Source organism: Eleutherodactylus coqui, chromosome 5, assembly GCF_035609145.1.
Source record: "Eleutherodactylus coqui strain aEleCoq1 chromosome 5, aEleCoq1.hap1, whole genome shotgun sequence".
Lineage (NCBI taxonomy): Eukaryota > Metazoa > Chordata > Amphibia > Anura > Eleutherodactylidae > Eleutherodactylus > Eleutherodactylus coqui.
Window position 1 is genome coordinate 90527618 of NC_089841.1, and position 27260 is coordinate 90554877.

General features: G+C 50.3%; 1 protein-coding gene across 2 annotated transcripts in view; it reads left to right on the top strand.

Annotated features, from left to right (window-relative positions):
• Positions 1-790: 790 nt before the first annotated feature.
• The window catches only part of AP3B1 (adaptor related protein complex 3 subunit beta 1), a 230603-nt gene continuing 204133 nt past the window's right edge, over positions 791-27260 (top strand). Inside the window, exon 1 of one of the 2 annotated variants that reach the window (XM_066602845.1) lies at positions 791-1072. In XM_066602845.1, coding sequence (XP_066458942.1) covers positions 918-1072 — 155 coding nt within the window. In that variant the 5' untranslated portion in view covers positions 791-917. Of the gene's footprint in view, positions 1073-19597; positions 19992-27260 lie in introns of those variants that run through there. The other variant, XM_066602844.1, reaches the window with a different exon arrangement.

Consider the following 27260-nt stretch of genomic DNA (forward strand, 5'->3'; position numbering starts at 1 on the left):
TCCCGGGGCCTGTGTGTTCCCTATCGGCAGCTCCCCCACGCACACCTACTGGCCATGTGGCGGTGCCGCCGCTGACGATGCTGCTGCAGTCCCGCGGCGCACTACAATCCCTGGTGTGCTGCTGCAGTGTGCGTCCAGCCGGCTGTGACAGTGCCTCCCCCTGTCACGACGCCCTCCCTGCTGCGTCCGCAATCAGTAAGTTACATGGGGGTTGGCACTACTGGGATGCAGGAGAAGGCGCTTCATGGATCTTTCGTCTCACTACTTAGTAGCCTGGGCCAGCAGTGTGCCTTTTCAAAAGAAGTTTAATCGCCTTCCAGGACCTACAACCTTGGCAGCTCTCCAGCCAATCACGTCCAGGGGGCATCAAGATACAATAATACCCTTTTGCACTTAGAATTCAAGAATCAAGTTGTGACCCCGTTACTTTTCCTATTTAGGACCCAAAGAATGCTCCTGCCAAATTTCATGTTTGTACGACACCGGGAAGTGAGAGAATTAGTGGCGAGTCAGTTAGGGCTTTCGCCTTTATATATATAGATGTCTATACATAAAACCTGGCATGCACTTAGCTATGAAGGTGGACACGTAATCCATGTAGTAAGAGGCAGAGGTCTTCATCACCGCTCCCAGCACAATGACCAGGATAACAGCTGCACAGTTGACAACTACAACTTGGCAGAAACCACGTGATATAACTAAACTTCAGGCCACGCCCATTACAGAATGCCAGATTCTGATTGGCTGTGTCCTCGTACACCCGGAATTCCGACTAAGCGGCTGTTCCGCCCCTGCTCCCAGCGCCGTGTCACCCTCCTGTCATGTGACTGCAGGCGGCTCCCGGCTTCCGTAGTGCCAGCAGTCGTTCCCGTGTTCTCTACTGCTCCGATAGTTGCTCCATTCATTCACCGGGCGAGATGAGCGGTGGCGGCATGTCCACGTCCAGCACCAGCCTCACCTACAACAATGACTACAACAGCGGCGGCGGGGAGGGAGCGGAGCTGGCGCAGGAGGCCACGGCGGGCGGCAGCTCCACACCGGCAGGCTTTGCGCTGTTCAGCTCGGACAAGAAGTAAGAAGCTTGGGGGGTGCAAGCAGCTGGCGGAGGTGTGCGGGCTGCACTGCCTGCGCAGGGTTTGCTGGGACTTGCAGTTCTGCAGTAGTTTGCATTTCGTGTGTTAACTCCTTAAATGATGGATTTTTAAATTTTTTTAATTTTTTTGGCATCAGGGCCTTTAATGGCTTAAATGACCCAAATTCCCTGCTGCCAATGTATGATAGTAGAAGATATGGTAGCAAATATTATGTTAGTGTTACCTGCAGACTTGGCGGCTCCGGTGGGATGCACACTTGTGGATTTCTATGGCTGTGATGTCACGACTAAACTTTGGTTCATTCCCCTTTAAGCTTGTCTTCTATAGACAGCGGCGGCGGGGTGGGGAATGACGTTGCATTCTGACAGTCGGTTATATCTTGTAACCAAAGTTGCCGCCTGCTCACGGGATTTATGTTTCGTCACGCAGAAGTTGCAGAAATCAAATGCGCGGATCCACAAGTACATGTAGTCCTTTTTAGGGGACAAATCCATGTGCGGAATTCCCAAGGCGCGTGCGGCACGGAGTCTGCAGCAAGAAGGGACGCCACAACTATTTATTTATTTTTTTTTTAGCCTGCAGATTTCAGATCTGCATGTGGAAGGTACCCCCCCCCCCCCCCCAGATCGCCTGCGCACTGCCCCCCATTGGGAGTACTGGGACGGGGGTTACCCAGGTCACATCCACAGCAGAAAGTGTAAGGGCTCATGTCCACGGGCAAAATATGATTTAAGATCCGCAGCGGATCTCCCGCATGCGGATCCGCATCCCATAGGGATGCATTGACCACCCGCGGGTAGATAAATACCCGCGGATCGTCAATAAAAGGGATTTAAAAAAAAATGGAGCATGGAAAAATCCGGACCATGCTCCATTTTCGTGCGGGTCTCCCGCGGGGACGGCTCCCGCGGGCTTCTATTGAAGCCTATGGAAGCTGTCCGGATCCGCGGGAGACCTAAAATAGGAATTTAAAGTATTTACCATCCGTAGCGGACCGGGAAGGTCTCCTCTTCCTCACGGCCGCATCTTCCTTGCTTCGGCTCGGCGGATGTGCCCGGCGCATGCGCGCGGCACGTCGACGACGTGCCGGCGACGTGCCGCCGGCGTCAGGAATTCATCCGCCGGCCGAAAATGAAGATCCGGCCGTGAGGAACAGCTGACCTTCCCGGTCCGCTACGGATGGTAAATACTTTTAAATTGCTATTTTCGGCGCTCATGTCCGCGGGGCAGGAGGGACCCGCTGCAGATTCTCCATTGAGAATCTGCAGCGGATCTGATTTTCCCCGTGGACATGAGGCCTAAAAGTTTGCATCGGGAAAAATCAGCCCCAGGTTCATGATAGAACTGCAATGCCAGCCGGCCTGGAGCCACACAGAGCAGGAGCCACCAGTGGGTCTCCTCTGCATGTGGATTACCTGACATGGCTTCTGTAGTTTTTCTTTCTTCCACAATGTGGGTTTGACATCCGCACTTAGCAAAATCCATGTGCAAAAAAGTGTTGTGATTTTAAAGTGAAAAAAACAAACAAAAAAAACCCTTTAATTGAATGTCTGACCCTTGAGACCCCCAGGATCAACATAAGGAAGGGGTTATTGGGGCTTGCACTATTAACCGGTTCCAATCCACTGTCTGAGGACATTCTGATTGAAGGCTGTACAGCTCCGGTGTCAGAAGACGTCCGGCAGGGTATTCTTACTGTAGATTACTGGCCACTCGGTTGTCGGGGGGGGGGGGGCCTCTCCAGCATGTCCCATACCGCAGTACTGGCTCTAGCCAGCAGATGGCGCCATTGTATAATGGCAGAAAGAGAAAGCCCCCTAGGAAACCCTGAATCCAAAATTGGATTGCAAAGGGTTAAGGCTCTTCTGCGTATGCCGTGGTCAGTGGGGTCCTACAGTTGGGATTTCCACCAATCGCATGTTGATGGCCTTGTGTGCGGCTGTATCTCCACATAAGGTTAGAAGCTCATCTATTCCTCCAGTGGTACGTTTACTGCCTTCCTACTGTAGGATATACAAAATAATATGGGTAGGGGGTTCCTGGGAAGTGATGTATACAGTGCTGCCTTGGCTTACGAGTTTAACCCATTCGGTGACGGAGCTCTTAACCCAAAACCCTCGTATGTCAAATCACTTTTCCCCAATGAAAGGAATTGAAACGCCATTAATGCGTTCCGGAGTAATGGTGTTTCAATGCATTTCAATGGGCAAACTAACTACACTGCATGTAAAAAGAAAAAAAAAACCCCAAACATCAATACTCGCCTACTGCTGGCGTTCCGGTCCTCACGATGGTCTGTGGCGATGCAGCGTCATCCTCCGCGCCGACAGAGCATTTCTTCCTGTAATCCAAGGTACCACTGTGACTGACAGATGGACTCCTGCTGCGGCGGCAGGGATTTGCGAGAAAACCGAACCCCGCTGTTCACTTCTCACATTCTTAACGTTGTTTGTGGCATGTGTGAAGTAGAGAGGGAGCGCTCATGAATTCCACCATGAAATTGAGGAGGGCCAATGAAATGCCATGGCTTTTAATGTGAAAGAATAGCTATAATACACTGCAGTACAAAACTCTGCATTGTATTATTTGCGCAGTCATAAGATTGCAGGTTCAAGTTCCCTAAAGCAAAGAAAAATTAAAAATTCACATGAGGCTCCCCCCCCTCACTTAAATTAATAAAAAAAAAAGCCTTATGTTTGCCATCTCCACATCCATGACAACCTGTACAATAAATTGAAACCGAAGGGGGAAAAAAAGAAAAGTCAAATTAGCTTTTTTTTGTTTTATTTCACATTTCAAAAACATGCAATAAAAGTCATTTAAAAAGTCATATGCGTCCCAAAATGGTACCACTAAAAACTTCAGCTCGTCCCACAAAAAGCTTCTTGTACAACTCCATCCAGGGGAAAATAAGAGTTTTGGGTGTTCAAATGCCACAATACAAAAAATAAAAATTGTGGAAACGCTTGTGATCCTTTCACCTGCATGAAGATTGCAATTTCACAGAAGCCATGTGATTTTTTTTTTTTTTTTTTTTTATTTATTTTTTTTCCCCCCCTTTGGTGTGTTTTTTTTTCTTTCTCTGTAGCCCCATTTTTGGGGGGTGGGGTGCTTGAAATATAAGCTGCAGGAAAATAACAAAAAAGTATAGATCACTGTAGAAGCGCTGTCCGGCTCCACTGTACCTTCTCCCTGATCCCCGGCACTGGTCTCCATCTCTCCTGGCCACAGATTGAAAAATCCCTGCCTCCTGGAAGCGCTGCCTCTGATTGGCTGAGTGCTGCCTCTGATTGGCTGAGTGCTGCCTCTGATTGGCTGAGTGCTGCCTCTGATTGGCTGAGTGCTGCCTCTGATTGGCTGAGCATCACAGCACTCAGCCAGTCACAGCCAGCGCTTCCAGGAGGCGGGGATTTTTCAATTCCCTGCCAGAAGAGATGATGAGCAACAGTGTCGGGGAGAGGATGACATATGGAAAGGAAAGCATGGGCTTCACATACATGCCATTTGTAAATGAAGGAGGCCTAATACTGATAACAGAAGAAGCCGCGTGGGGCGATGCAGAATTTGATGCGGACGTTCTGTGTAATCCTACTCTGGGGGCTCATTCACATGCGGCTGATTCGGTGCTGCAGAAACTTAGAAATGGGGTGAAAAATTTGTCAGGTAACAAAACTTGCCTGTCCGTGTGATAACTGGTGTAAAAGGAGAGCGGGGCAGTTGTCCGTGGCAACCAATTAGTTGCTGCTTCCGTTTTCCAATTGGGTTTTGAAAGATGAGCTGTGGACTGAGCGGGTGCTATAGGCAGCGGCGCCTCCTTTCAGTGGGTTGGATCCATTTGTTATGTATGTAGCTTCCACATCCGTGCACACACCAGTGCACACATACAGCCCCCATTACTCTGTGTGAGGAGAAGTTCTTCCCTCTTTTTAAAAAGTTTTTATTACCCCCCTTTATTACAGTAAAACGCAGGCATTGAAAGGCATGTAATTTAGATTTTGCCTTCACACTCGCAGATACGAATTGCATATTCCAAAAGCCGAAGAAAAATCGCAGCATGGAATCCACACGGAAGTCAATGGAGGCGTCCAACCTGCAGCGCATTAGCAGTTAACATTGCGTATGGGCTGCCGGTACCCACGTCCTCGCTAAGCAACTGTGCAGGAAATACAAGCAGAGATAAAAAAAAAACGTACTGCGCACGACTGCCTCCGCGGTCATCCGTAGTACAGTTCATGGAGGTACGTAGGGTCACCGGCTGTAATCCACTGTGGGCCTCCTGCATGCAGAATCTGACCCGTTCGTGTGAGCCTGGCCTAAAGGACTTGGTCTAAGTTGAGTAAAGTGTATTAACCCTTTCCAATCCACTGTCTGACCTCTGAAGACATTATGATTTAAGGCTGTACAGCTCCAATGTTGGAAGACGTCCGTCGGGGTTCTCTTACTGTATATTGCCAGGCTATCCAGCGTGTCACCTCATGCAGTACTGGCTTTAGCCAGCAGATAGCGCCGTTGTATAACGGCAGAAAAAGAGTAAGCCCCGCAGGAAAACCAGAATACAAATTGGATTGGAAAGGGTTAAGAGACTCAGCGACGCACGGATAGGAGTTTTGATGCAGTTCTAAAATGCTGCGTGTAAAATACTCTCTGAAATGTGAAAATGTTTTACATATTTTCTTGTTCCTCAGTAAAGTCTCATTCACATGAGCGATATTCTTGTGGGAGTTTTGTGTGATGCGATGTGCACAAAACTCATGCGAATATGGATTTCTTCACATGAGTGTCACACATACCCCTCCCCCAAGCATGTTCTCCCTTCGGGTGCGCCCTCGGTACGCCTCGCTCATTGTTTTCAATGGGGCATTAATGGACATGGCACGGCACCGCTTCACAGAAGTGATATGAGGAGTTTTTGAATATTTTAAAAAAATAAAAATAAAAAGCTTTGCGTTGGTGTGACAGCCATGCGTTGGCGGGTGATATCAGGTGTAGCTGACTACAATGAGCTTTTGTATCCTCTACCAGCAAAATGCTAGTGCCCTGCACCAGGTATCCGATGTATCGTTACCGTGCGGGAGATGTTCCAACACTACAACTCCCATCCTGTCCTTACAGCTGGAAAACCACATATTGGGAGCTACTGGGGTGGAAGATGGGTCATGCAGTGGTTGAGCCTCTGATCACACTTGGGCCGCTTCCACGCAGGCGATTCTGTAGCAATGTGACAGCGCTACAAATCACATGTGGAGCCAATGCTTTCCTATGGGTTATTCCACATGAGATGTTTTGTAGGCTGCTACATTGCAAGACTGCAAAATAGCGGCATGCTCGATACTTCTGCAGTTTGTGGGGTTTTTTTTTGGGGGGGGGGGGGGGGTGGTAGCCCATGTTTCCCTATGGAGCCTCCTTGTTTATCACATCGCATAGCATGAACTTGCAATTTTTTTTTATCACTAGAAAGTCCAATTAATTTTCTCGCTACAAAACTGCGCAATTTTTACCTCATGAGAAAATCACTTGTAGCAGCGATGCAATACTACATTTTTTCCAAGAAAAAAAGCACCGCTGACGCTACAAAATCATGCGTACATAGCAGCGGTCTCGCTGTCGCCCGCGTGGAAGCGGCCTTATATTAGAGGTTTTGTTCAGAGCCTCCGTTGGCCCTTCCATCACACATGATTGTAAATAGCGCAGCGTGCTGATAATTTTGCCATCCATGCCAGCAGCACCCAGACGGACTCAGTTCTAAGTCACTGGCTTGCGGCAGGAGACGTGGGGATGCACCCTATGTTGGACCTGGTGTAGTAATGTAGAATCCTCTATGAATGGCAAACATGACGATAACCTAAGCTCCAAGAGCATCTGCCATGTTGGTCACATAATTACGGTATGTTAGAATGATACACGGAAGGATTTTAGTGACTGTCACCCTGGTCTTGTTAGTGTGCCTGCAAGTGTAGATCCTAATGTAGATGTAAGTGGGATTTACATGACCTCATATGATAAAACCAGAACAATATTACACTGGGAACATAGAAGATCAAATACAGAGTCCTTCGGCCTCCTGTCCACGGGGAAAATCAGTCCCGTCATGGATGCTCTGTAATAGTCTTTTATTTTTCATGCGGGGGATCAATTGATATACGAGCTCTATAAGCTCCCGCAGGTGTGATCCGCACTAAAATGGAACATGCCTTTTTTTTTTTCCACGCACATGAAATTTTAAAATGACTTTAAAATACCATCCGCGCTATTTATATAACTGCTTATTGTCAATGCAATCCAATGGGAAACTTTACATGTGGATCACGGGCGCCGGTGATCTGCTGCGGATTTTAAAATCTATTTTCCCCGTGGGCATGAGGCCATAATATTCATTTATTGTAGCCTGGAGGCGATGTCTCCTTTTTTTCATCCCCGTTTCAGTTTGGCAGCTCGGTGCGTCTACTCAGTTCAGAATACATGGACTGGAAACTAGGTGTCTTGCAATAGCTCTAACTAGTAAGTGGTGGTGCATAAATGGTGGTTTGAGGACTTGTCTAGGTCTGACTTTATAGCTGCCATTCAATCTGCAAAAGTCCTATGAGGAACGGTTAAAGGATCTGGGAATGTTCAGCTTGTAAAAAAGAAGGCTGAGAGGAGACTTAATAGCTGTCTACAAATATCTGAATGGTTGTCACAGTGCAGAGGGATCTGTCCTATTCTCATTGTCACAAGGAAAGACTAGAAGCAATGGGATGAAACTGAAAGGGAGGAGACACAGAGCAGATATTATACAATGAGGGGGATCAATGAGTGGAACAGGTTACCACAGGAGGTGGTGAGTTCTCCTTCAATGGAAGTGTTCAAACAAAGGCTGGACAGACATCTGTCTGGGATGATTTAGTGAATCCTGCATTGAGCAGGGGGTTGGACCCGATGACCCTGGAGGTCCCTTCCAACTCTACCATTCTATGATTCAACACAGATAACCACAGTATGATGTCATAGTATTGCTCAGATATAATCTTCTATGAAGGGCTGTAATATGAAAAAGTAAACTAATGCAAACTTTCGGTGTACTCGCCATAGAAAAAATACCACATATAAACAGCTTTACATAGGCAAAATATTAATAAAATTTACTTGGGGCGCCTGCACACGAGCGGAAATTCCACGGCGGGATTTCCCACGGGATTTCCGCTGCTGCAAGCCTGCATAGGCCTGCAAAGACATTCAAGTTATCAACAAAGGGAAACCTAAAATCAAAGGCTACAAACAGGGTGCACTGCATTATACTTAGCATCCATGATAAGTGGTTAGCCAATCTTGAGGGAGTAGACCTCCCCAACACCATTCCAGGGTGGACGCCGCCCATCTTTGCCTGCAGCAAACCTACTGTATACCAGAGGTACTCAACAGGCAGACCAGGGGATGAAATTGGACCTTGGCCACCAGCTGCCCGGACCCCTGCTGTCTGAACCAGGAAAAGGAACCATTGCCAGTACCCCTTCCTCTAACTCCTTTCAGCATAATTGCACGAACAGGACCTGACGTTGAGCACAGCTTAAGGCCGCCTGCAGACAGGCGGAAATTCCGCGGCGGGATTTCCCGCGGAATTTCCGCCCTTGGAAGCTGCCATAGGATTGCGTTAGCAAACGCAATCCTATGCAAACGGCTGCAGTTTGGCCGCGCAAAATTTTGCGCGGCAAACCGCAGCCTGTTCTATTTCTGTGCGGGGCTCGCAGAGCCCCACACAGAAACGTCACTCACCGGCCGCCGGCTACGCTCTGCGCATACGCCGGCAGCCAGCACATGAAAGATCCGGAGCTGCGGGGCGCGGGTGAGTACGCGCTGCTCTTTGCAGGTGCTCGGGTCGGGTCCAGCGGCGAGAATTTTCGCTGCCAGATCCGACCCGGCCGTCTGCAGGCGGCCTAACTTAGAGCGGGCAGTATTTACTCTGGGAGATTACTGAGAGGGGCATTGGGGGTAGAGGCAGGATGGGAAGAGTGATGGTGGTCTGGGCTCAAATAGAGAAGTAAAACAAAAACCAACTTGACCAATCAGAGAAGATGCCATCTGTGATCACTGGAGGTAGCTGCATTCTAATCACTATTGCTGTGTAGAGCTGGTATCGTTGGTCATAAGCGTTTAAAAAGCCGTATATACCCCACATGGTATAAATGAAAACAAACTCATTCAGCAAAAGGGAAAGGGGGACTGGGACTTGTTATTTGTATAGCACCAACTTATTCTGCAGTGCTTTCAGGTAATTTATTAACCCCCCCCCCCTTCCCCCTCATCTAATTTGCGTGTGGCAAATCTGCGGTGTATTACAGTGGCCAACGTTTCCAGAAATCTCATCCACGTGCTGCTGAAAAAAATCTTCAGCACAAGGCCTACTGCCCACGGACGGTTATTCGCTGCTGAACCCACAACGGGCGACTGCACCGCAGATCCGTAGCAAATGGCGCCCATAGCATGCTATGGGAAATCTATTCTTTCTCCACACTTGTGGAAACCAATTGCGGTTTCTGTAAACGGAGGACAAATCGCAGCATGCTCACTTTTTCTGCGGACTCAGCACGGACTGCTTTCATTGAAGTCAAAGGAAGCTGTCCAGTCCGCGGCCCTTCTGCAAAGGCTTTGCAGAAAGGTTGCGGATCCCACGACATTGATTAGGAAAATAAAAATCTGTACTGCGCATGTTTTGAGCAGACCATCCACAGTACTGATGAAAACTAAAGGGACCAGGTATGCACGGACGCCGCTGTCCCCAGGGAATCCCGCAGCGGAATCCGTCTCTCTCATATGCAGGAGCCTAAAACTGCCTGTCCACGGCCGTGACGGAATATTGCTAGTGATATTCTTCCATGGGATGAGGAGGGGGGAGCACTGACTGTCAGGTCTCTGCGATGAGCCTATCTAATGGATAGGCTCACTGTGGAGAATTGTGGCAAATCACAGCATGCTGTGATTTTAATCCCACGAGCAGAGAATCACTATGATTCTCCACTCATGGATGTTGGGCTGCGCTTTCCATAGTTAACCTATGGAAAGCTTTCCATAGCGTCATCCGTGGGCGATTTATCGCCGCGAATCACACTATGACTATCGCCCGTGGACAGGCAGCCTTAAATGGACCTGCAGTGTGGATTTTGCATCCACAACATGTCAATTTACATTGCAGATTTTACACTGGCGGGTAACAATCCGAAGTAAATCCGCCTGTAACTCTGTGGTGGGAAAATATATTGCATATGCGGGTACACGAAGTCTAATTTGACATAGGCGGCTGTGATATCGGGCCGTGCAACTTGCCCAATTTTAAGCTTGCCAACGTGCGATTTCCCAGCGGATGCGAGGCGTTTGCGTCAACCTCCTCACATTGCACTCCCAATAAAGACACTTTGAAGTTTGCCTTTGACTTGTGAGCAGCACTCAAGCCAAAGAGGTGGGCCAGGCCGGCGTCTCCCCATCTGCACCATGTTGACTGACTACTCTCTTATACACAAGCGGGGAGAGGGCTGCCAGTCTTCATGCTGCGGTACGGCTCGCCTCTCAAGTGAAGCTCTCAAGTCAAAGTGTGTGTCCTGAAACACGGCAGCATTTCAGAAGAATATTTGGATGCGGGCAGACCTGTCCTGGTATCACACTGCCCATAGTTCTGGCAGCATGACCACAGGAACAGGTTCCTTTTAATCCCAAAAGTCATAACCTCTTCTTTTTTTTTTTTTTTTTTGCAATTGACAAAGTTGTATGATGTCTACTTTTTGTGGAGCAGTTAGGGCTCACACCCACTTGCGTTTTTTTTTTTTAATGCTGTGATATCGCTGCGTTTTTTTTCTTCCCGCGATTGTCAATGGGACTTTCTAATGTTAAAAACACATCGCACAAAAATCATAAAGCACAAACTTGTGATGTGTTTTTAACATTAGAAAGTCCCATTGACAATTACATTAAAAAAGCGCGGCGATATCGCAGCCTTAAAAAGAAAACGCAAGTGGGTGTTCACCCATTTATTTGCACCATTTTGGGGTACATATAATTATTGGTTAATTTTTTTGTGAAGAATGCAAGGTAAAATAAAAGCCTGGCAATTCCATATGTTATTTATCTGGTCATGTCCTTCACTGTGTGCCTTATGTATGTCTACATAGTTTTGTTTTTTTTTGTTCTTTAGTCTTTTTGAGGACTAAAAACAAGTTTTACTGTTTAGAAAAAAATGACATTCCGAGACTCCCAACTTTAAAAAAATTTTTTTTTTGTTGACATAGGTTGTTTCCGTGCCGGACAGGTTGTGTAGGGGTTTTTTATTTTTTGGTACAAACTCCTCACATCCATGGAGACATCACGTGTTCCCGATGATGTGCTCTCCTATGTAAAATTAGCCTAAGGAACTAGAGGCTGTCTTTTGATTGCTTTTTTTTTTACCACCACTCTCATGGCGTTGGCGAAATGCCACGATTTTTACCGCAGTTTTCGAACGCATGACACAGTGTTCACAGCTCTTTGTAACACACACCATCATTGTGATGGGTGATGAGGTGCGTTAAAACTCGCCAAAATAGAGCAGACAGTGCGTGAAAATTGCAGTGTTAGAAAATGCTGCGTTGAAGTACAAATCTGTGAGCCCCATTGACTACGACTACTGCGGCGTTTAAAATTCCGCGGTAAACGGCGCATTTGTGAGAGTGGGCTAATGCTTTCAAATACTTTGTTCGCTCCCCAATCAGCACCCTGCAGTTGCTTTATGGGATGCCTGTCCCACTCTTTGGCAGCAGAGCATGTGCACCTCCACTCCCATTCACTTCAGTGGGACTCTCAGTAGTAGCTGAATTGTTGACTAAGTAACAATGAAGGTGATCCAGTACCATTGAGCAAAAACCAGTAGCCAAGCAAAGGGTGAAATTCTTTGCAAATCCATCTGTAAGGGTGACTACCCACTTTTTTTTCACTGCGAAATTCGCAGCGGTTTTTTTTTTTCCTGCAGGGGTCTATTGTAGAAATGATCATGATAATTAATGCTCACGATTACCCTGTCCTTTCCCCTTTTATCCCATTTTTTTAATGTATGTTTTATTATTTTGTGTTAGAAAAAGTTTAATAAAAATTTCTTGAACCAAAAAAACTTCTCCGAAGTGGTGGGTGAAACATATGCAGTAATAACTTGTGGCCACAAGATGGCACTAGAACAATTTCAATGATCAGACCTCTTGTTTGCAGACTTGTTCTAGTTGGATAGTGGCACAGTATTAGCGGCTACAGACGTTAGATTTAGGTTGCGGATTCCATTGAGATCTACAGGATTATTTATTTATAAATATGGTGGATTCTCAGACGGAGGCCAGGAGTCTGGTGGGTGCATATTGTCATTTCTATACTGACATTATATGCATGTTAATGGGAGCCCAAACCTTTTATGGGTCTAAGGGAGGCTGTGATCTGGGACCCAGGGTAGTTAAATCGGACCCCTACTAAGGGTAGGATGGAGCATTATTTGTGTCCGCATGGAGGGCAGGTGGTAACAGACTGATACTGGACGTGGCCTGGGATGTGTTCATATGGCGGATACTGCTGTGGGATTTTCCACATGGAATGCACCTTTAAAACGGCAACAGAAATCGGTGAGTATTCAGTTTGTAGCTTTTGCTGCGGATCTGCGTGTGGATTTAGTCCTGGCGATGGACAAAACTCACGTGTGGTATTTCTGCCACTTTTTGCATGGATCCACAGTGACATGTCACAAACTTCTGCAGAAACGTGCTATAATATAATAATCTTTATTTGTATAGCGCCAACTTATTCCGCAAATTCCAAGCATAGATTTGGCCTATTGACAGGGCTACATTCATGTCTGGATCCAAGGCAAATACTGCGGCAAAATAGTCGCAAATTCCTGCTGTGGTTGTACAGGTAGATCCTTCGCGGTGGAATCCACCGTATGAACCTAGATTGTGAGATGCACAACTATACCGCATCGTGCGTTAGAGAAGCTGCACTTGGCAAATCATCTGGATACAGTATAACCGGCACTTCATAGCAAGTACTGAAGTGATAGGAGGCGGTTTTGACACAAACTCCTCACATCTGCGTGTGCTTCGCACGTTCCCAAGCGCAATATTGGGCCGTGTTTGACTGTGTAATATCACTCTGCCGTGTGAAACTAGCCTAAAGGGGGTCTCACATCTGCGGATTCCACAATTGCTGTCCATGTGGACAATACGCAGAAATACGTGGGGATTGAAATGCATGGACTTTCGCCAGTTTACTCACTTGCGGATAGGAATTGCAGATTACGCGAGCGAAAGACAAAATCTCAGCGTGCTCTATTTTACCAACTGATTCCATGCATATAAGTTCCATTCATCTCTATGGATGCGTTCGATGCACAACGCACAGGCAATTACATTGCGTATGAATGTGGATTTGTACGCAAGTTGCTAGGAGACCAGATAACAAATGGTAGAAAGAAAGCAGGAGTTTGTGGGCAAACAATGAAGAACAGAGACTGGGGAGCAGCACACCATCCAGACTGCCGTCTGCAGCCTCGGCTTATACTTCCAGGCTTTTCCTCCACAGGAATAAGGGTGCATTTACTATTTTTTTTAAGTGGTTGATACTACTTCCAAAAAACGGTAGTATAAACCAGCTGTGCCCAGAGAGCAGGATCCCGTTCTGAAGGCTCTCAGAACATCTCACCACGACAGCACAAGAGAATGTCACCTGAGTGATAGAATCGGGTTTCCAGGGGTTGGGTTAATTTATGATGTCATTCTCTGCTTGCAATCTTTTTTGCGCACGAATAATACGCTGTCCAAACGCGTGCATCCATGTGCAAAACAGCATGCGTACGCAGCCACACAATTCGTTTTGTGCGATCCACATGCAGAATCCAGCCCGCTCGTGTGAGCCTGGCCTAACTGTGAGATTGGGATGGCGATTTGCTTTTAGCCTTAAACTAGAATCTCAATTTTTTTTCCCCCCACCAATCTCTTCTCAACTTATATCCCTATCCACTATTTCTCATCCGTGAAACGGTCTCTGTGACCATCAATGTGAAAAACGTCAGTGTGTAAAGCCCCATAGGCTATAATGGGGCTGTGAGCTGTCTGTGGGATTACAGGGACTACACTAGTGTGCACCTAGCATTGGGCAGGCTCTAGTTTCAGCAAATTAAAGTACGGATATGTTCATTTCATGTAGCCATATTTAGTGTGTGTGTGTGTATATATGTATATATTTGTGTGTGTGTGTGTGTGTGTATATATGTGTGTGTATATATATATATGTATGTGTGTATATATATATATATATATATATATATATATATATATATATATATATATATATATATATATATATATATATATATATATATAAATAAATTATGCACTGCAGATAATCTTGATTAAAGTCCTGCTTCTTTGTGCTTACAGCTCCTATGCTGACTGTGTGTCTCCCTATGATTCTCCGTTCGTGGACAGGGGGGACTGCGCTTTACATAGCAATGCTATGGAAAGCGTGCATTGCGTTCCCCGCAGCTGGACTATCGCCGCAGTCAGCTTAACGTGACCCGGCTGTTCCGTCCCGGGACTTGCTTGTTGAGATGCGTTTAAACGGAATGATTATCGATCATTTCCTTCAGTGTTCCTTTCATGCAGGCATGAAAATCCTCATTGGCTCGTTCGCTAATCATCCGCTTAGATACCGATCATTCTGTTCTCATTTACTTATACGGCGATTGTGAACGATTTAGCAAACAAACCATTTACCTGCCTGCATAAAAAGGTGGCACGAGCGGACTCTGACTTGGCTGGTGCGAAAAATAAATAGTTCCGTCTAATAGTTCCGGTAACTTTGGGGACCTTGTCATGATTCCAGATAGGAGGGTGCGTATAGTGTGAGGACACCCATTCCATAGTCGCCGTCCTCTTCCTCCTTGGCCCTGTGCTGAGGAGACTCGCAGTGGATCTGCACTTTATCACATCTCACTGCTTGTACTTCTTCATGTCTCTTGTCGTGAGCTCTGGTTTTCTGCTGGATGCCCTTGTGCCCGCCCTGTCACTGTGTGGCACCGGCCCAAACCACATGTCACATTGGGACCATGTGCCTATTTGTCAGCAGCTATATGTTACAATTCATTAGGGGAATATCCGGAGAGCTGGTAATTTTTTCTTCTGCTTTTCCTGCATTTTGTTGTGTATAAGGGCTCCTGGCCACGGATGATCTTGCATTGCGTTCCCCGCGGCGATAATCCGGCCGCCAGTAACGCAGCGCATGCTTTCCATACCATTGCTATAGAAAGCGCCGCCCCCCTGTCCACGAGCGGAGAATCATAGCGATTCTCTGCTCGCGGGTCTCGCATCCGAACATGCTGCGATTTGCCGTGATTCTCCTCGGTGAGCCTATCTATCAAATAGGCTCCCTGCAGGGAACTGTCAGTTCTCTCCCCAGCGGCGGAATATCACTAGCAATACACCGCCCCGCCTGTGGACAGGGGGCGTAACGCAGGGATATTATAAAGATACAGGAACCTATGGTTTTGTAACACTGAAGAATATTGTAGTGTGAGACCTTAGGGGGCGCCCCAAAATGTCATCTCAACCTCCCCGCTCTACTAATCTGTCTTACTAAATACTTCCCATTCTCCCAACAATTGCTATTCTAGGACTTTTTTTTTTTTTTTGTTTGTTTTTTTTTAACTTGGGGCTCTTCAAAACTGTTACATGGTCATCCGTAAAAAGCCATAGTGGGTCACACCATGCATATGTTTGACTTCGCTATGCAAGACGTGTGTTTCTGTACGAGTTTCAGACCAAAATTGGTCATGTCACTAAAGGGTTAAAAAGGTTGTACAGGATTAGAACAACATGGCTTCTTTCTTCTAAAAGACCGCCATGTCGAACATGTCTACAGGCTGTGCGTGGTACAACAGCTCAACTCTTTTTGCTTCAGTCGCTTTGATCTGCAATACCGGACACAACCTCTGGTCGGGTGTGGAGCTGTTTATAGATGAAAGCATTCTTGAACTCCAGAATTAACTAATAGGATGTACAAATTTTGCTTTCTCTAAATTAAATACCCCGTTTTTAAAGCTCCCTTTTAAATGTGATATAATGACCAAAATCCCCCCAAAGAACTTTATTTTTTTAAGGGGTTTAACCCCTTAGTGGCCAATCATATACAGTTTTTTTGTGTGTGTCTGTTCTCTTTTTATAGCTGTTACTAAGGGGCCTTAGACTAGGCTGCTACGTTTTAAGGGTGACCTAGCCCAAGAATGCCTTCACAGGGGTACTAAAATTTTGCAAGATTTGTGTGTTGCGAGATGCCCAACCATGAACCCTCTTTGAATGGGGTCATACACACGAGTGATGTTTTCCTGCTTGGCACCACAATGTGATGCTATGCAGGAAACTAATCTCGCCATGTTCTATCTTGCTGTGTGATTTCGCATCGCAGCGCCCATTTTATTCAATGGAAACGGCGGCAGCATGGCGAGGTCTCCCATTGAAAGTCGTCTTCCTGCCGCGGCTGACAGACGTGGCAACAAGTGGATTGCTTCTTCGCCGAAGTGATGCAAGGCTGTTTTGCCATGACAACGCCTCGCATCCTCGGGGAATTCACATGGTGGAGAGCGCGATATGGGGGCGAGATTCACAGCCCCATATTGCGCCTGCCAGTGTGAAGTTGGCCTTAGGCTGGCACGGGAATCCCGTGCTGGAAGGAGCTGGGTTTCAACAGTCGAACAGTTAAGCTTGCGCTCTAATGGCCGTAAGCAGAAAAAATCCTCTTATCAGCCATTTAACATCTTATATGCCACGTCGAACAGCGATTGCAGCATGCAAGCAGTTGAAAGGGGTAGGGGGCTCCCCCTGTCATTCATCCGCATCGTGCGATGCAATCGTAAGATGTTATGGATTTGCAATGGCAACTAGAGGCCTGCCCTAAAGCCTCAGTGTCTGCCATGCAAGCCAGCCTATTAAACCCTGCGCCTGGCAGGGCTTAATAGATGGAAGTATCAAAATAGAGAAGTTAGATGAGGAAATATGGTAGGCCTCCCTAAAAAAAAAAGTGTTTTAAGGGTTCGCTTAGAATAGTGGGTGCCGGGGATTAATCTGAGTGTCTGCGGTAGTGCATTCCTGAGAACTGGTGCCTCACTGGTGAAATCTTAGAGGCGGGAGTGGGAGGTTCTGATTAAAGGAGAACTTGGTATATGGACATTAGCGGAGCGAAGAGCACGGGTGGGGTGGTAGACAGAGATAAGGGAGGAAATGTAGGGCGGTGCAGCACTGTGGAGGGCCTTATGGATTAAACTGATGAATTGTATTCTATAGTTGATGGGCAGCCAGTGCGGTGGCTGGCACAGGGGTGGGGGGCGGCCAGTGCGGTGGCTGGCACAGGGGTGGGGGGCGGCCAGTGCGGTGGCTGGCACAGGGGTGGGGGGCGGCCAGTGCGGTGGCTGGCACAGGGGTGGGGGGCGGCCAGTGCGGTGGCTGACACAGGGGTGGGGGGCGGCCAGTGCGGTGGCTGGCACAGGGGTGGGGGGCGGCCAGTGCGGTGGCTGGCACAGGGGTGGGGGGCGGCCAGTGTTGTGGCTGGCACAGGGGTGGGGGGCGGCCAGTGTTGTGGTTGGACAAAAAGAGAAGCCTGTTGGCGGCATTCAGAATAGAGGGGAGAGTTTAGTGAGGAAGACTAATTGGTAGCAAGTCACAGTAATTGAGTACCAAGTCTTGTTCTTACCCTGACTGTATCAAGGCAGCAGCATGGCTTGATATAGCGCCATCCCAGCATAAAACATTCCATATTGTATCATCTTGCAAATAAACAAAGGCCTCACATAGCTGTATTTGTGGGGGAAAAAAAAGTTTACAACCCTATGAACAGATTAGCACCATATTTCAGTCTTTCGCTATTTTGAAGCTCATGAGCCCTAAGGCCTCATGTCCACTTGTACAAACGGATTCCACTGCTGAATCCCGCAGCAGAATCCAGCCGTGCCGGCGGACACGGAGAGAAAAATACATTTTCTTAGCTGGCCAGATCCAGCGCGGATCTCCTCTGTGCCGGCCGGATCCGTCCGGACGTGCGTGCGACCTGCTGGATGCATGTGCAACGCAATTTAAAATTTTTTTTTCATCTCCTGTTTTCCCACGGATTTGTGGCATGTCCACAGTGACAGCTGTGGCTATGCCGTGGATCGGACGGCTTCCATTAACTTCAATGGAAGCTGTCCCGCGGGATCCGCAGAAAAAGGGAGCATGCTGTGATTTCCTCCCGCGTGTGCCATCCCAAAAAAATCATCACTTTAAATTGCCATGCCGATGCTAATGCATCTCTATAGGCGGCTAGAGCTGCGGATCTCCCACGCGAGAGACGTGTGGATTTTATAATATCCGCCCGTGGACATTGGGCCTGAGCCTTTGAGTTTTCCTCTCTTGCCCAGTTAATGATCCTGTTCAGTCCCTTCCTCATATATCTTTTTCTTGGAAAGCTGAATTACTACCAATATAGACACCAACTTTCCTGGGTTTCTGAACAGCACATCTGTCTCGGCAAGAGGGAGGCTACCCCACTATGGAAGTAGGCATGCCTCTGAACCAGAATGGTGGTGACCTCCACTCTGTGAGTGTGATTGGCAGACATCGGTGCCCATACTTTATAGTAATGGCTTGATAAAGGGCTATCCCAGCCCAAAACCTTGTCACATTATTGGAGCCACCATTCAATTCTTTGCAAGATTATTGCCTCAACACCTAGTGTGCTGTCCTCCTTTGTACTTCTCGAATTATATTGGGTTCCGGAAGATGGCACCATTTCGACTTGCACTTCGCATGCATTAACCCTACAAGGGGAGCACTACTACTCTTTACCTTGCTGTTGCGTTGAAGTCACATGACTATTTTAGAGTGCAATCTGGCTGCGATTTGAGTGTGATTTAGGATTGGCAGCACCCATTAGACAACCATCGCTAATATAACCTGATGGAGTCGTCGTTGTGTGCTACTTAGAATGGCTTCTAGGCTTGAAAACTCACTTGCAAATTGCAGTCTGCAACCAACAATCTATCAGTTTTGGACTTTTTCCAGCTGTCACATCATGTCGCAGGTCGTGCTAGAATAACTGTAGGAAGGCAATTGCTTTTTACCTTTCAAACACGACTGAAGCAGCCAAACTCATTAACGTCTTTATGAGGCTATGAATGGGTCCCACGAAGGAGACACACCTTATGGGAAGGGTCATGCTCACTCGGGCTTGTAGAACAGCATTTCTTAGTGCTAGAGGTTATCTATAGGGAAGCTACTGTGCGCTTTTTTCCCCCTTCTTCTTCTCTATGGGGACATGTGAGCAGATTGGCCTTACTTCACTTTTTCACTTGAACCTTGTGAGCATGAAATGCGAACTTATGGCATTTAAGATTTCCCACGAGTGAAGAAGAAAAAAAAAAGGAACTTTCTCAAGCTTGTCTTTCTTCCTGGGACCTATACGGTGTGTATATATAAGAAGCATGAGACGCTTGTTACTCAGGCCGCCCCTCAGCCTTTTCATTTAGATCGGATGATTGTGTCCCTTTAGGCTGTGACTGCTGGCAGCACTTGTTTTTTAAGGGAAATGAGCTTTGGAACTTGTAAGAAGTTTTCTGTGTACTGGATGAAGTTTATATCCTGTCCTGCCACAATAATTGTGTCCCCGGGACTTATCAGAAGATCAAGGCTGGAACGTTACTGCGCTTGGTTCCTTTAGATTTGTGTGTAACATGGAAGTGCATGCAGTATTACTGAAGAAAGTGAACATTACGTCCCCCATCCAGTCTGTCCTGGATGTGGCTGACAACCTACAGCTTAGTCTGAGTCCTGAGCCCACTGCTGAGGAAATAGGTCTTAACTGCGGGGAGCAGCGATCCTCTGAACTGATCCTGGGGTATGTATGAACATTCACATTTTGATGCCTCTTCTCCATTACATGTCACCTAGATGATTTGCCACTTGATGGTTTTGTTTTCTTATAGTGTGTGGTGTATACATGATGTTGTTACCATCTTCTATCAAGTTGTTTAATATCATATATAGTTGAGCTGTATATATGTTAGTTCTGTCTTTGGGAAACTTGGCTGAAACTAATATGGTACCACAACAATTGTTTCAAACTCCTGAATTGCAGATCTGCATTGCTATGCATCAGTATGGGAGGTGGGGGATGCAAAGATGGCTAACTAGAAACTGGGAAAGAGATGCTGAGCAGTAATACCATTGATACTGCTTGTTACCTACCTGTATGAGAAATGGATACCAAAAGCTTCCAAATAAGAATATATTTCTCACGCAATACAGCTTGGATTTTGAGAGGACTGTAGTAGGTCTGAGCCTTGTGCCCAGTTGGCTTGGGTTGGGGGGACACTGTAGGGCTGAGCCTTGCACCCGTTTGGGTTGGGGGGGGGACTGTAGGGCTGAGCCTTGCACCCGTTTGGGTTGGGGGGGACTGTAGGACTGAGCCTGACGACCGTTTGGGTTGGGGGGGACACTGTAGGGCTGAGCCTTGCACCCGTTTGGGTTGGGGGGGGGACTGTAGGGCTGAGCCTTGCACCCGTTTGGGTTGGGGGGGGGACTGTAGGGCTGAGCCTTGCACCCGTTTGGGTTGGGGGGGGGGACTGTAGGGCTGAGCCTTGCACCCGTTTGGGTTGGGGGGGGGACTGTAGGGCTGAGCCTTGCACCCGTTTGGGTTGGGGGGGGGACTGTAGGGCTGAGCCTTGCACCCGTTTGGGTTGGGGGGGGGACTGTAGGACTGAGCCTGACGACCGTTTGGGTTGGGGGGGACTGTAGGGCTGAGCCTTGCGCCCGTTTGGGTTGGGGGGACTGTAGGGCTGAGCCTTGCGCCCGTTTGGGTTGGGGGGACTGTAGGGCTGAGCCTTGCGCCCGTTTGGGTTGGGGGGACTGTAGGGCTGAGCCTTGCGCCCGTTTGGGTTGGGGGGACTGTAGGGCTGAGCCTTGCGCCCGTTTGGGTTGGGGGGACTGTAGGGCTGAGCCTTGCGCCCGTTTGGGTTGGGGGGACTGTAGGGCTGAGCCTTGCGCCCGTTTGGGTTGGGGGGACTGTAGCGCTGAGCCTTGCGCCCGTTTGGGTTGGGGGGACTGTAGCGCTGAGCCTTGCGACCGTTTGGGTTGGGGGGACTGTAGCGCTGAGCCTTGCGCCCGTTTGGGTTGGGGGGACTGTAGCGCTGAGCCTTGTGCCCGTTTGGGTTGGGGGGACTGTAGCGCTGAGCCTTGTGCCCGTTTGGTTTGGGGGGACTGTAGCGCTGAGCCTTGCGCCCGTTTGAGTTGGGGGGGAAACTGTAGGGCTGAGCCTTGCGCACGTTTAGGTTGGGGGGGGGGGGGGACGGACTGTAGTGCTACCCTTCTGCCCAGTTGGGTTGGGGGGGGCTGTAGGGCTGAGCCTTGCGCCCGTTTGGGTTGAGGGGGACTGTAGGATTGAGCCCGTTTGGGTCGGGGGGACTGTAGGGCTTGCGCCCGTTTGGGTCGGGGGACTGTAGGGCTTGCGCCCGTTTGGGTCGGGGGGACTGTAGGGCTTGCGCCCGTTTGGGTCGGGGGGACTGTAGGACTGAGCCTGACGACCGTTTGGGTTGGGGGGGACTGTAGGGCTGAGCCTGACGACCGTTTGGGTTGGGGGGGACTGTAGGGCTGAGCCTTGCGCCCGTTTGGGTTGGGGGGGACTGCAGGGCTGAGCCTTGCGCCCGTTTGGGTTGGGGGGACTGCAGGGCTGAGCCTTGCGCCCGTTTGGGTTGGGGGGACTGCAGGGCTGAGCCTTGCGCCCGTTTGGGTTGGGGGGACTGCAGGGCTGAGCCTTGCGCCCGTTTGGGTTGGGGGGACTGCAGGGCTGAGCCTTGCGCCCGTTTGGGTTGGGGGGACTGCAGGGCTGAGCCTTGCGCCCGTTTGGGTTGGGGGGACTGTAGGGCTGAGCCTTGCGCCCGTTTGGGTTGGGGGGACTGTAGGGCTGAGCCTTGCGCCCGTTTGGGTTGGGGGGACTGTAGGGCTGAGCCTTGCGCCCGTTTGGGTTGGGGGGACTGTAGCGCTGAGCCTTGCGCCCGTTTGGGTTGGGGGGACTGTAGCGCTGAGCCTTGCGCCCGTTTGGGTTGGGGGGACTGTAGCGCTGAGCCTTGCGCCCGTTTGGTTTGGGGGGACTGTAGCGCTGAGCCTTGCGCCCGTTTGGGTTGGGGGGGAAACTGTAGGGTTGAGCCTTGCGCACGTTTAGGTTGGGGGGGGGGGGGGGGGAGACGGACTGTAGTGCTACCCTTCTGCCCAGTTGGGTTGGGGGCGACTGTAGGGCTGAGCCTTGCGCCCGTTTGGGTTGAGGGGGACTGTAGGATTGAGCCTTGTGCCTGTTTGGGTCGGGGGGACTGTAGGGCTTGCGCCCGTTTGGGTCGGGGGGTCTGTAGGGCTTGCGCCCGTTTGGGTCGGGGGGACTGTAGGGCTTGCGCCCGTTTGGGTCGGGGGGACTGTAGGGCTTGCGCCCGTTTGGGTCGGGGGGACTGTAGGGCTTGCGCCCGTTTGGGTCGGGGGGTCTGTAGGGCTTGCGCCCGTTTGGGTCGGGGGGGGGGACTGTAGGGCTTGCGCCCGTTTGGGTCGGGGGGGGACTGTAGGGCTTGCGCCCGTTTGGGTCGGGGGGGACTGTAGGGCTTGCGCCCGTTTGGGTCGGGGGGGACTGTAGGGCTTGCGCCCGTTTGGGTCGGGGGGACTGTAGGGCTTGCGCCCGTTTGGGTCGGGGGGACTGTAGGGCTGAGCCTTGCGCCCGTTTGGGTCGGGGGGACTGTAGGGCTGAGCCTTGCGCCCGTTTGGGTTGGGGGGACTGTAGGGCTGAGCCTTGCGCCCGTTTGGGTTGGGGGGACTGTAGCGCTGAGCCTTGCGCCCGTTTGGGTTGGGGGGACTGTAGCGCTGAGCCTTGCGCCCGTTTGGGTTGGGGGGACTGTAGCGCTGAGCCTTGCGCCCGTTTGGTTTGGGGGGACTGTAGCGCTGAGCCTTGCGCCCGTTTGGGTTGGGGGGGAAACTGTAGGGTTGAGCCTTGCGCACGTTTAGGTTGGGGGGGGGGGGGAGACGGACTGTAGTGCTACCCTTCTGCCCAGTTGGGTTGGGGGGGACTGTAGGGCTGAGCCTTGCGCCCGTTTGGGTTGAGGGGGACTGTAGGATTGAGCCTTGTGCCTGTTTGGGTCGGGGGGACTGTAGGGCTTGCGCCCGTTTGGGTCGGGGGGTCTGTAGGGCTTGCGCCCGTTTGGGTCGGGGGGACTGTAGGGCTTGCGCCCGTTTGGGTCGGGGGGACTGTAGGGCTTGCGCCCGTTTGGGTCGGGGGGACTGTAGGGCTTGCGCCCGTTTGGGTCGGGGGGTCTGTAGGGCTTGCGCCCGTTTGGGTCGGGGGGGGGACTGTAGGGCTTGCGCCCGTTTGGGTCGGGGGGGGGACTGTAGGGCTTGCGCCCGTTTGGGTCGGGGGGGACTGTAGGGCTTGCGCCCGTTTGGGTCGGGGGGGACTGTAGGGCTTGCGCCCGTTTGGGTCGGGGGGACTGTAGGGCTGAGCCTTGCGCCCGTTTGGGTCGGGGGGACTGTAGGGCTGAGCCTTGCGCCCGTTTGGGTCGGGGGGACTGTAGGGCTGAGCCTTGCGCCCGTTTGGGTTGGGGGGACTGTAGGGCTGAGCCTTGCGCCCGTTTGGGTTGGGGGGACTGTAGCGCTGAGCCTTGCGCCCGTTTGGGTTGGGGGGACTGTAGCGCTGAGCCTTGTGCCCGTTTGGTTTGGGGGGACTATAGCGCTGAGCCTTGCGCCCGTTTGGGTTGGGGGGGAAACTGTAGGGCTGAGCCTTGCGCACGTTTAGGTTGGGGGGGGGGGACGGACTGTAGTGCTACCCTTCTGCCCAGTTGGGTTGGGGGGGACTGTAGGGCTGAGCCTTGCGCCCGTTTGGGTTGAGGGGGACTGTAGGATTGAGCCTTGTGCCCGTTTGGGTCGGGGGGACTGTAGGGCTTGCGCCAGTTTGGGTCGGGGGGACTGTAGGGCTTGCGCCAGTTTGGGTCGGGGGGACTGTAGGGCTTGCGCCCGTTTGGGTCGGGGGGACTGTAGGGCTTGCGCCCGTTTGGGTCGGGGGGACTGTAGGGCTTGCGCCCGTTTGGGTCGGGGGGACTGTAGGGCTTGCGCCCGTTTGGGTCGGGGGGACTGTAGGGCTTGCGCCCGTTTGGGTCGGGGGGTCTGTAGGGCTTGCGCCCGTTTGGGTCGGGGGGACTGTAGGGCTTGCGCCCGTTTGGGTCGGGGGGGACTGTAGGGCTTGCGCCCGTTTGGGTCGGGGGGGACTGTAGGGCTTGCGCCCGTTTGGGTCGGGGGGACTGTAGGGCTTGCGCCCGTTTGGGTCGGGGGGACTGTAGGGCTTGCGCCCGTTTGGGCCGGGGGGACTGTAGGGCTCGCGCCCGTTTGGGTCGGGGGGACTGTAGGGCTCGCGCCCGTTTGGGTCGGGGGGACTGTAGGGCTCGCGCCCGTTTGGGTCGGGGGGACTGTAGGGCTCGCGCCCGTTTGGGTCGGGGGGACTGTAGGGCTCGCGCCCGTTTGGGTCGGGGGGACTGTAGGGCTCGCGCCCGTTTGGGTCGGGGGGACGGACTGTAGGGCTCGCGCCCGTTTGGGTCGGGGGGACGGACTGTAGGGCTCGCGCCCGTTTGGGTCGGGGGGACGGACTGTAGGGCTCGCGCCCGTTTGGGTCGGGGGGACGGACTGTAGGGCTCGCGCCCGTTTGGGTCGGGGGGACGGACTGTAGGGCTCGCGCCCGTTTGGGTCGGGGGGACGGACTGTAGGGCTCGCGCCCGTTTGGGTCGGGGGGACGGACTGTAGGGCTCGCGCCCGTTTGGGTCGGGGGGACGGACTGTAGGGCTCGCGCCCGTTTGGGTCGGGGGGACGGACTGTAGGGCTCGCGCCCGTTTGGGTCGGGGGGACGGACTGTAGGGCTCGCGCCCGTTTGGGTCGGGGGGACTGTAGGGCTCGCGCCCGTTTGGGTCGGGGGGACTGTAGGGCTCGCGCCCGTTTGGGTTGGGGTTGGGGACTGTAGGGCTGAGCTTGCGCACGTTTAGGTTGGGGGGGGCTGCCCTTGTGCCCAGTTGGGTTGGGGGGGGGGGGGACACGACTGTAGGGCTGCGCCTTGTGCCCAGTTGGGTTTGGGGGTAGTACAGTTTCTCCCTGTTGAAACCACCTAGTTGGGGTGAAAAGACTAAAAAGGGTGTTGAAATGCTCCTCTAGGAAATTTTGGTTTGCAAATGGGAGATGTTATAATGCCTCTCCAGCGCCACCTATTGGCTCTATTCACATTTTTATTAGGGCTTCAGTCATACTTCAATTCCATTCTGTTTATATCAATTTTAATTGTTTCTCTGCTTCAAAAATGGAGCCTAAGAATGAATTTATGACTAAAGCTCTAACACAGATGTGAGTTGAGCCTTAGTTTGCTTTCATATGGCCCAGAATCTCGCACTTATATAAACCCAATTCCTTTGATTCCAATGGGACCTTTAATGCATCGCATGGCTCTCGCATTCCGTGCGATGTGCATGCAATAAAATCAGTGGGAAACACTTCTGATCCTCTATCACGTGTGAGCTTTGCTCGAGTGTATCGGAGTGGTTTTCTGAAGCATTGCAAGGTGTTTTTGCCTGAAAATCTCCTAGCACATTCATGAGCACGGTATCGGGCAGAGTTTTTTTGGCCCAATATCGTGCTCACCCTTGTATAGGTAGTCTTATATTCCCAGTCATGTTACGAAAAATGTCACTCTAATCCAGAAGGAAAAGAGAACTGTGTACAGACAGACTGTGTCGGGATTTTTGCCCCTCATCAGTGTGATGTAGGTTTCCAGCTGCCTGGGTGGGAGACCTATGATGTTGGTTTAGGAGGGGCATGGTTTCTTCTTGTTGAGACTGCTTAGTAGATATAAGGAGACTTGAGGACCATTTAGACACAATGATTATGGCTCAAAAGATGTATTTAGAGCGACTTTGGAGCCATAATCGCTGTGTGCCTTTTAAGCGCAAGGTGATCAAACGTTGAGTGATCACCTTGCGCTCCGAGCGGGGGATGCAGAAGACAAGCGAGCCCCGCACAGAAATGGAGCATGCCGCGATTTGTTTTCTGCGCGTAATTTCCTGTCCGTCTGCAGGGGGCCTATCACTCAAAAGACTGCTTTTGAGCGATAATCGTTGTGTCTAAATGGGCTTTAGAAGGCCATGTAGTGATCCTTTTGAGAAGTAATCTCTCAATTTAGGTGATATTCAATGGGTATTGTAGCTTTATCAATGCCTAATTATTACTATCCATCGGAGATGGAAACACGTGACCCTCTATGGGGTCTCAGGTGCTCTTCTGTTTCTCATGAATTATATTAGATTTTGGAATGAATAAAAATATAGATTGAAACCTATATAAACCATACAGTCATTATTCAATAAACATCGGATTTAGAATGCCTCACTGAAGATTATAATCCTGGTAGAAAGTTATTCACATCTGATAAAAGAGCAAACTCCTTTCTTTTACCAATTCAAAAGTGTTGTTGGCAGGAATAATTATCTTGAGATATGACTGCCAAAATATAAACAACACAAAAAAAGGGGGGTTGTTGGGGTCAAGACACGAGGGTTGTAGGGAGGGTGTGGGGGATGGTTTAAAGTTGGGCGTCTTCCTATCTGCCTGGCCTATGAAATTCTTCCAATCTCATGGTTTCTCTTGAGCCGCTTCCTGTTAAACAGGAGATGTAGAGGTAACACTAACAGTCTGACTAAGGTCGCGGGGGGGTAGTCTGGGCTAAGGCCGTGGGTTTTCAGATCCACATAGTTAGGGAATATTGATACCAGGATGCCCAAATACGATCAAAGAGGTCTTCCTGGTCCATCAGGAGGGAGGCCAATTTCTCGTTGGTCATTATCCACGACAATTTAACGTTAACTAGGTCAATGCTAACCGAGGCCTACCTCCAAGAGCACGCAGTAGCCACTCAAGGGAGATCCATCGGGACATATGTTTGGGTACATCAGGTATCCACCTTCCCAAGAGTGCCTCCCACAGGGATTTACGCAGATTTACATTTGTGATGAAAAGTATCAAATTATATACTTGTATCTAGAGCACTTCCACCAAATGTATAAGAACGTGCCCTGCCCACCGCAACCTTGGAAGCATAAGCCTGATG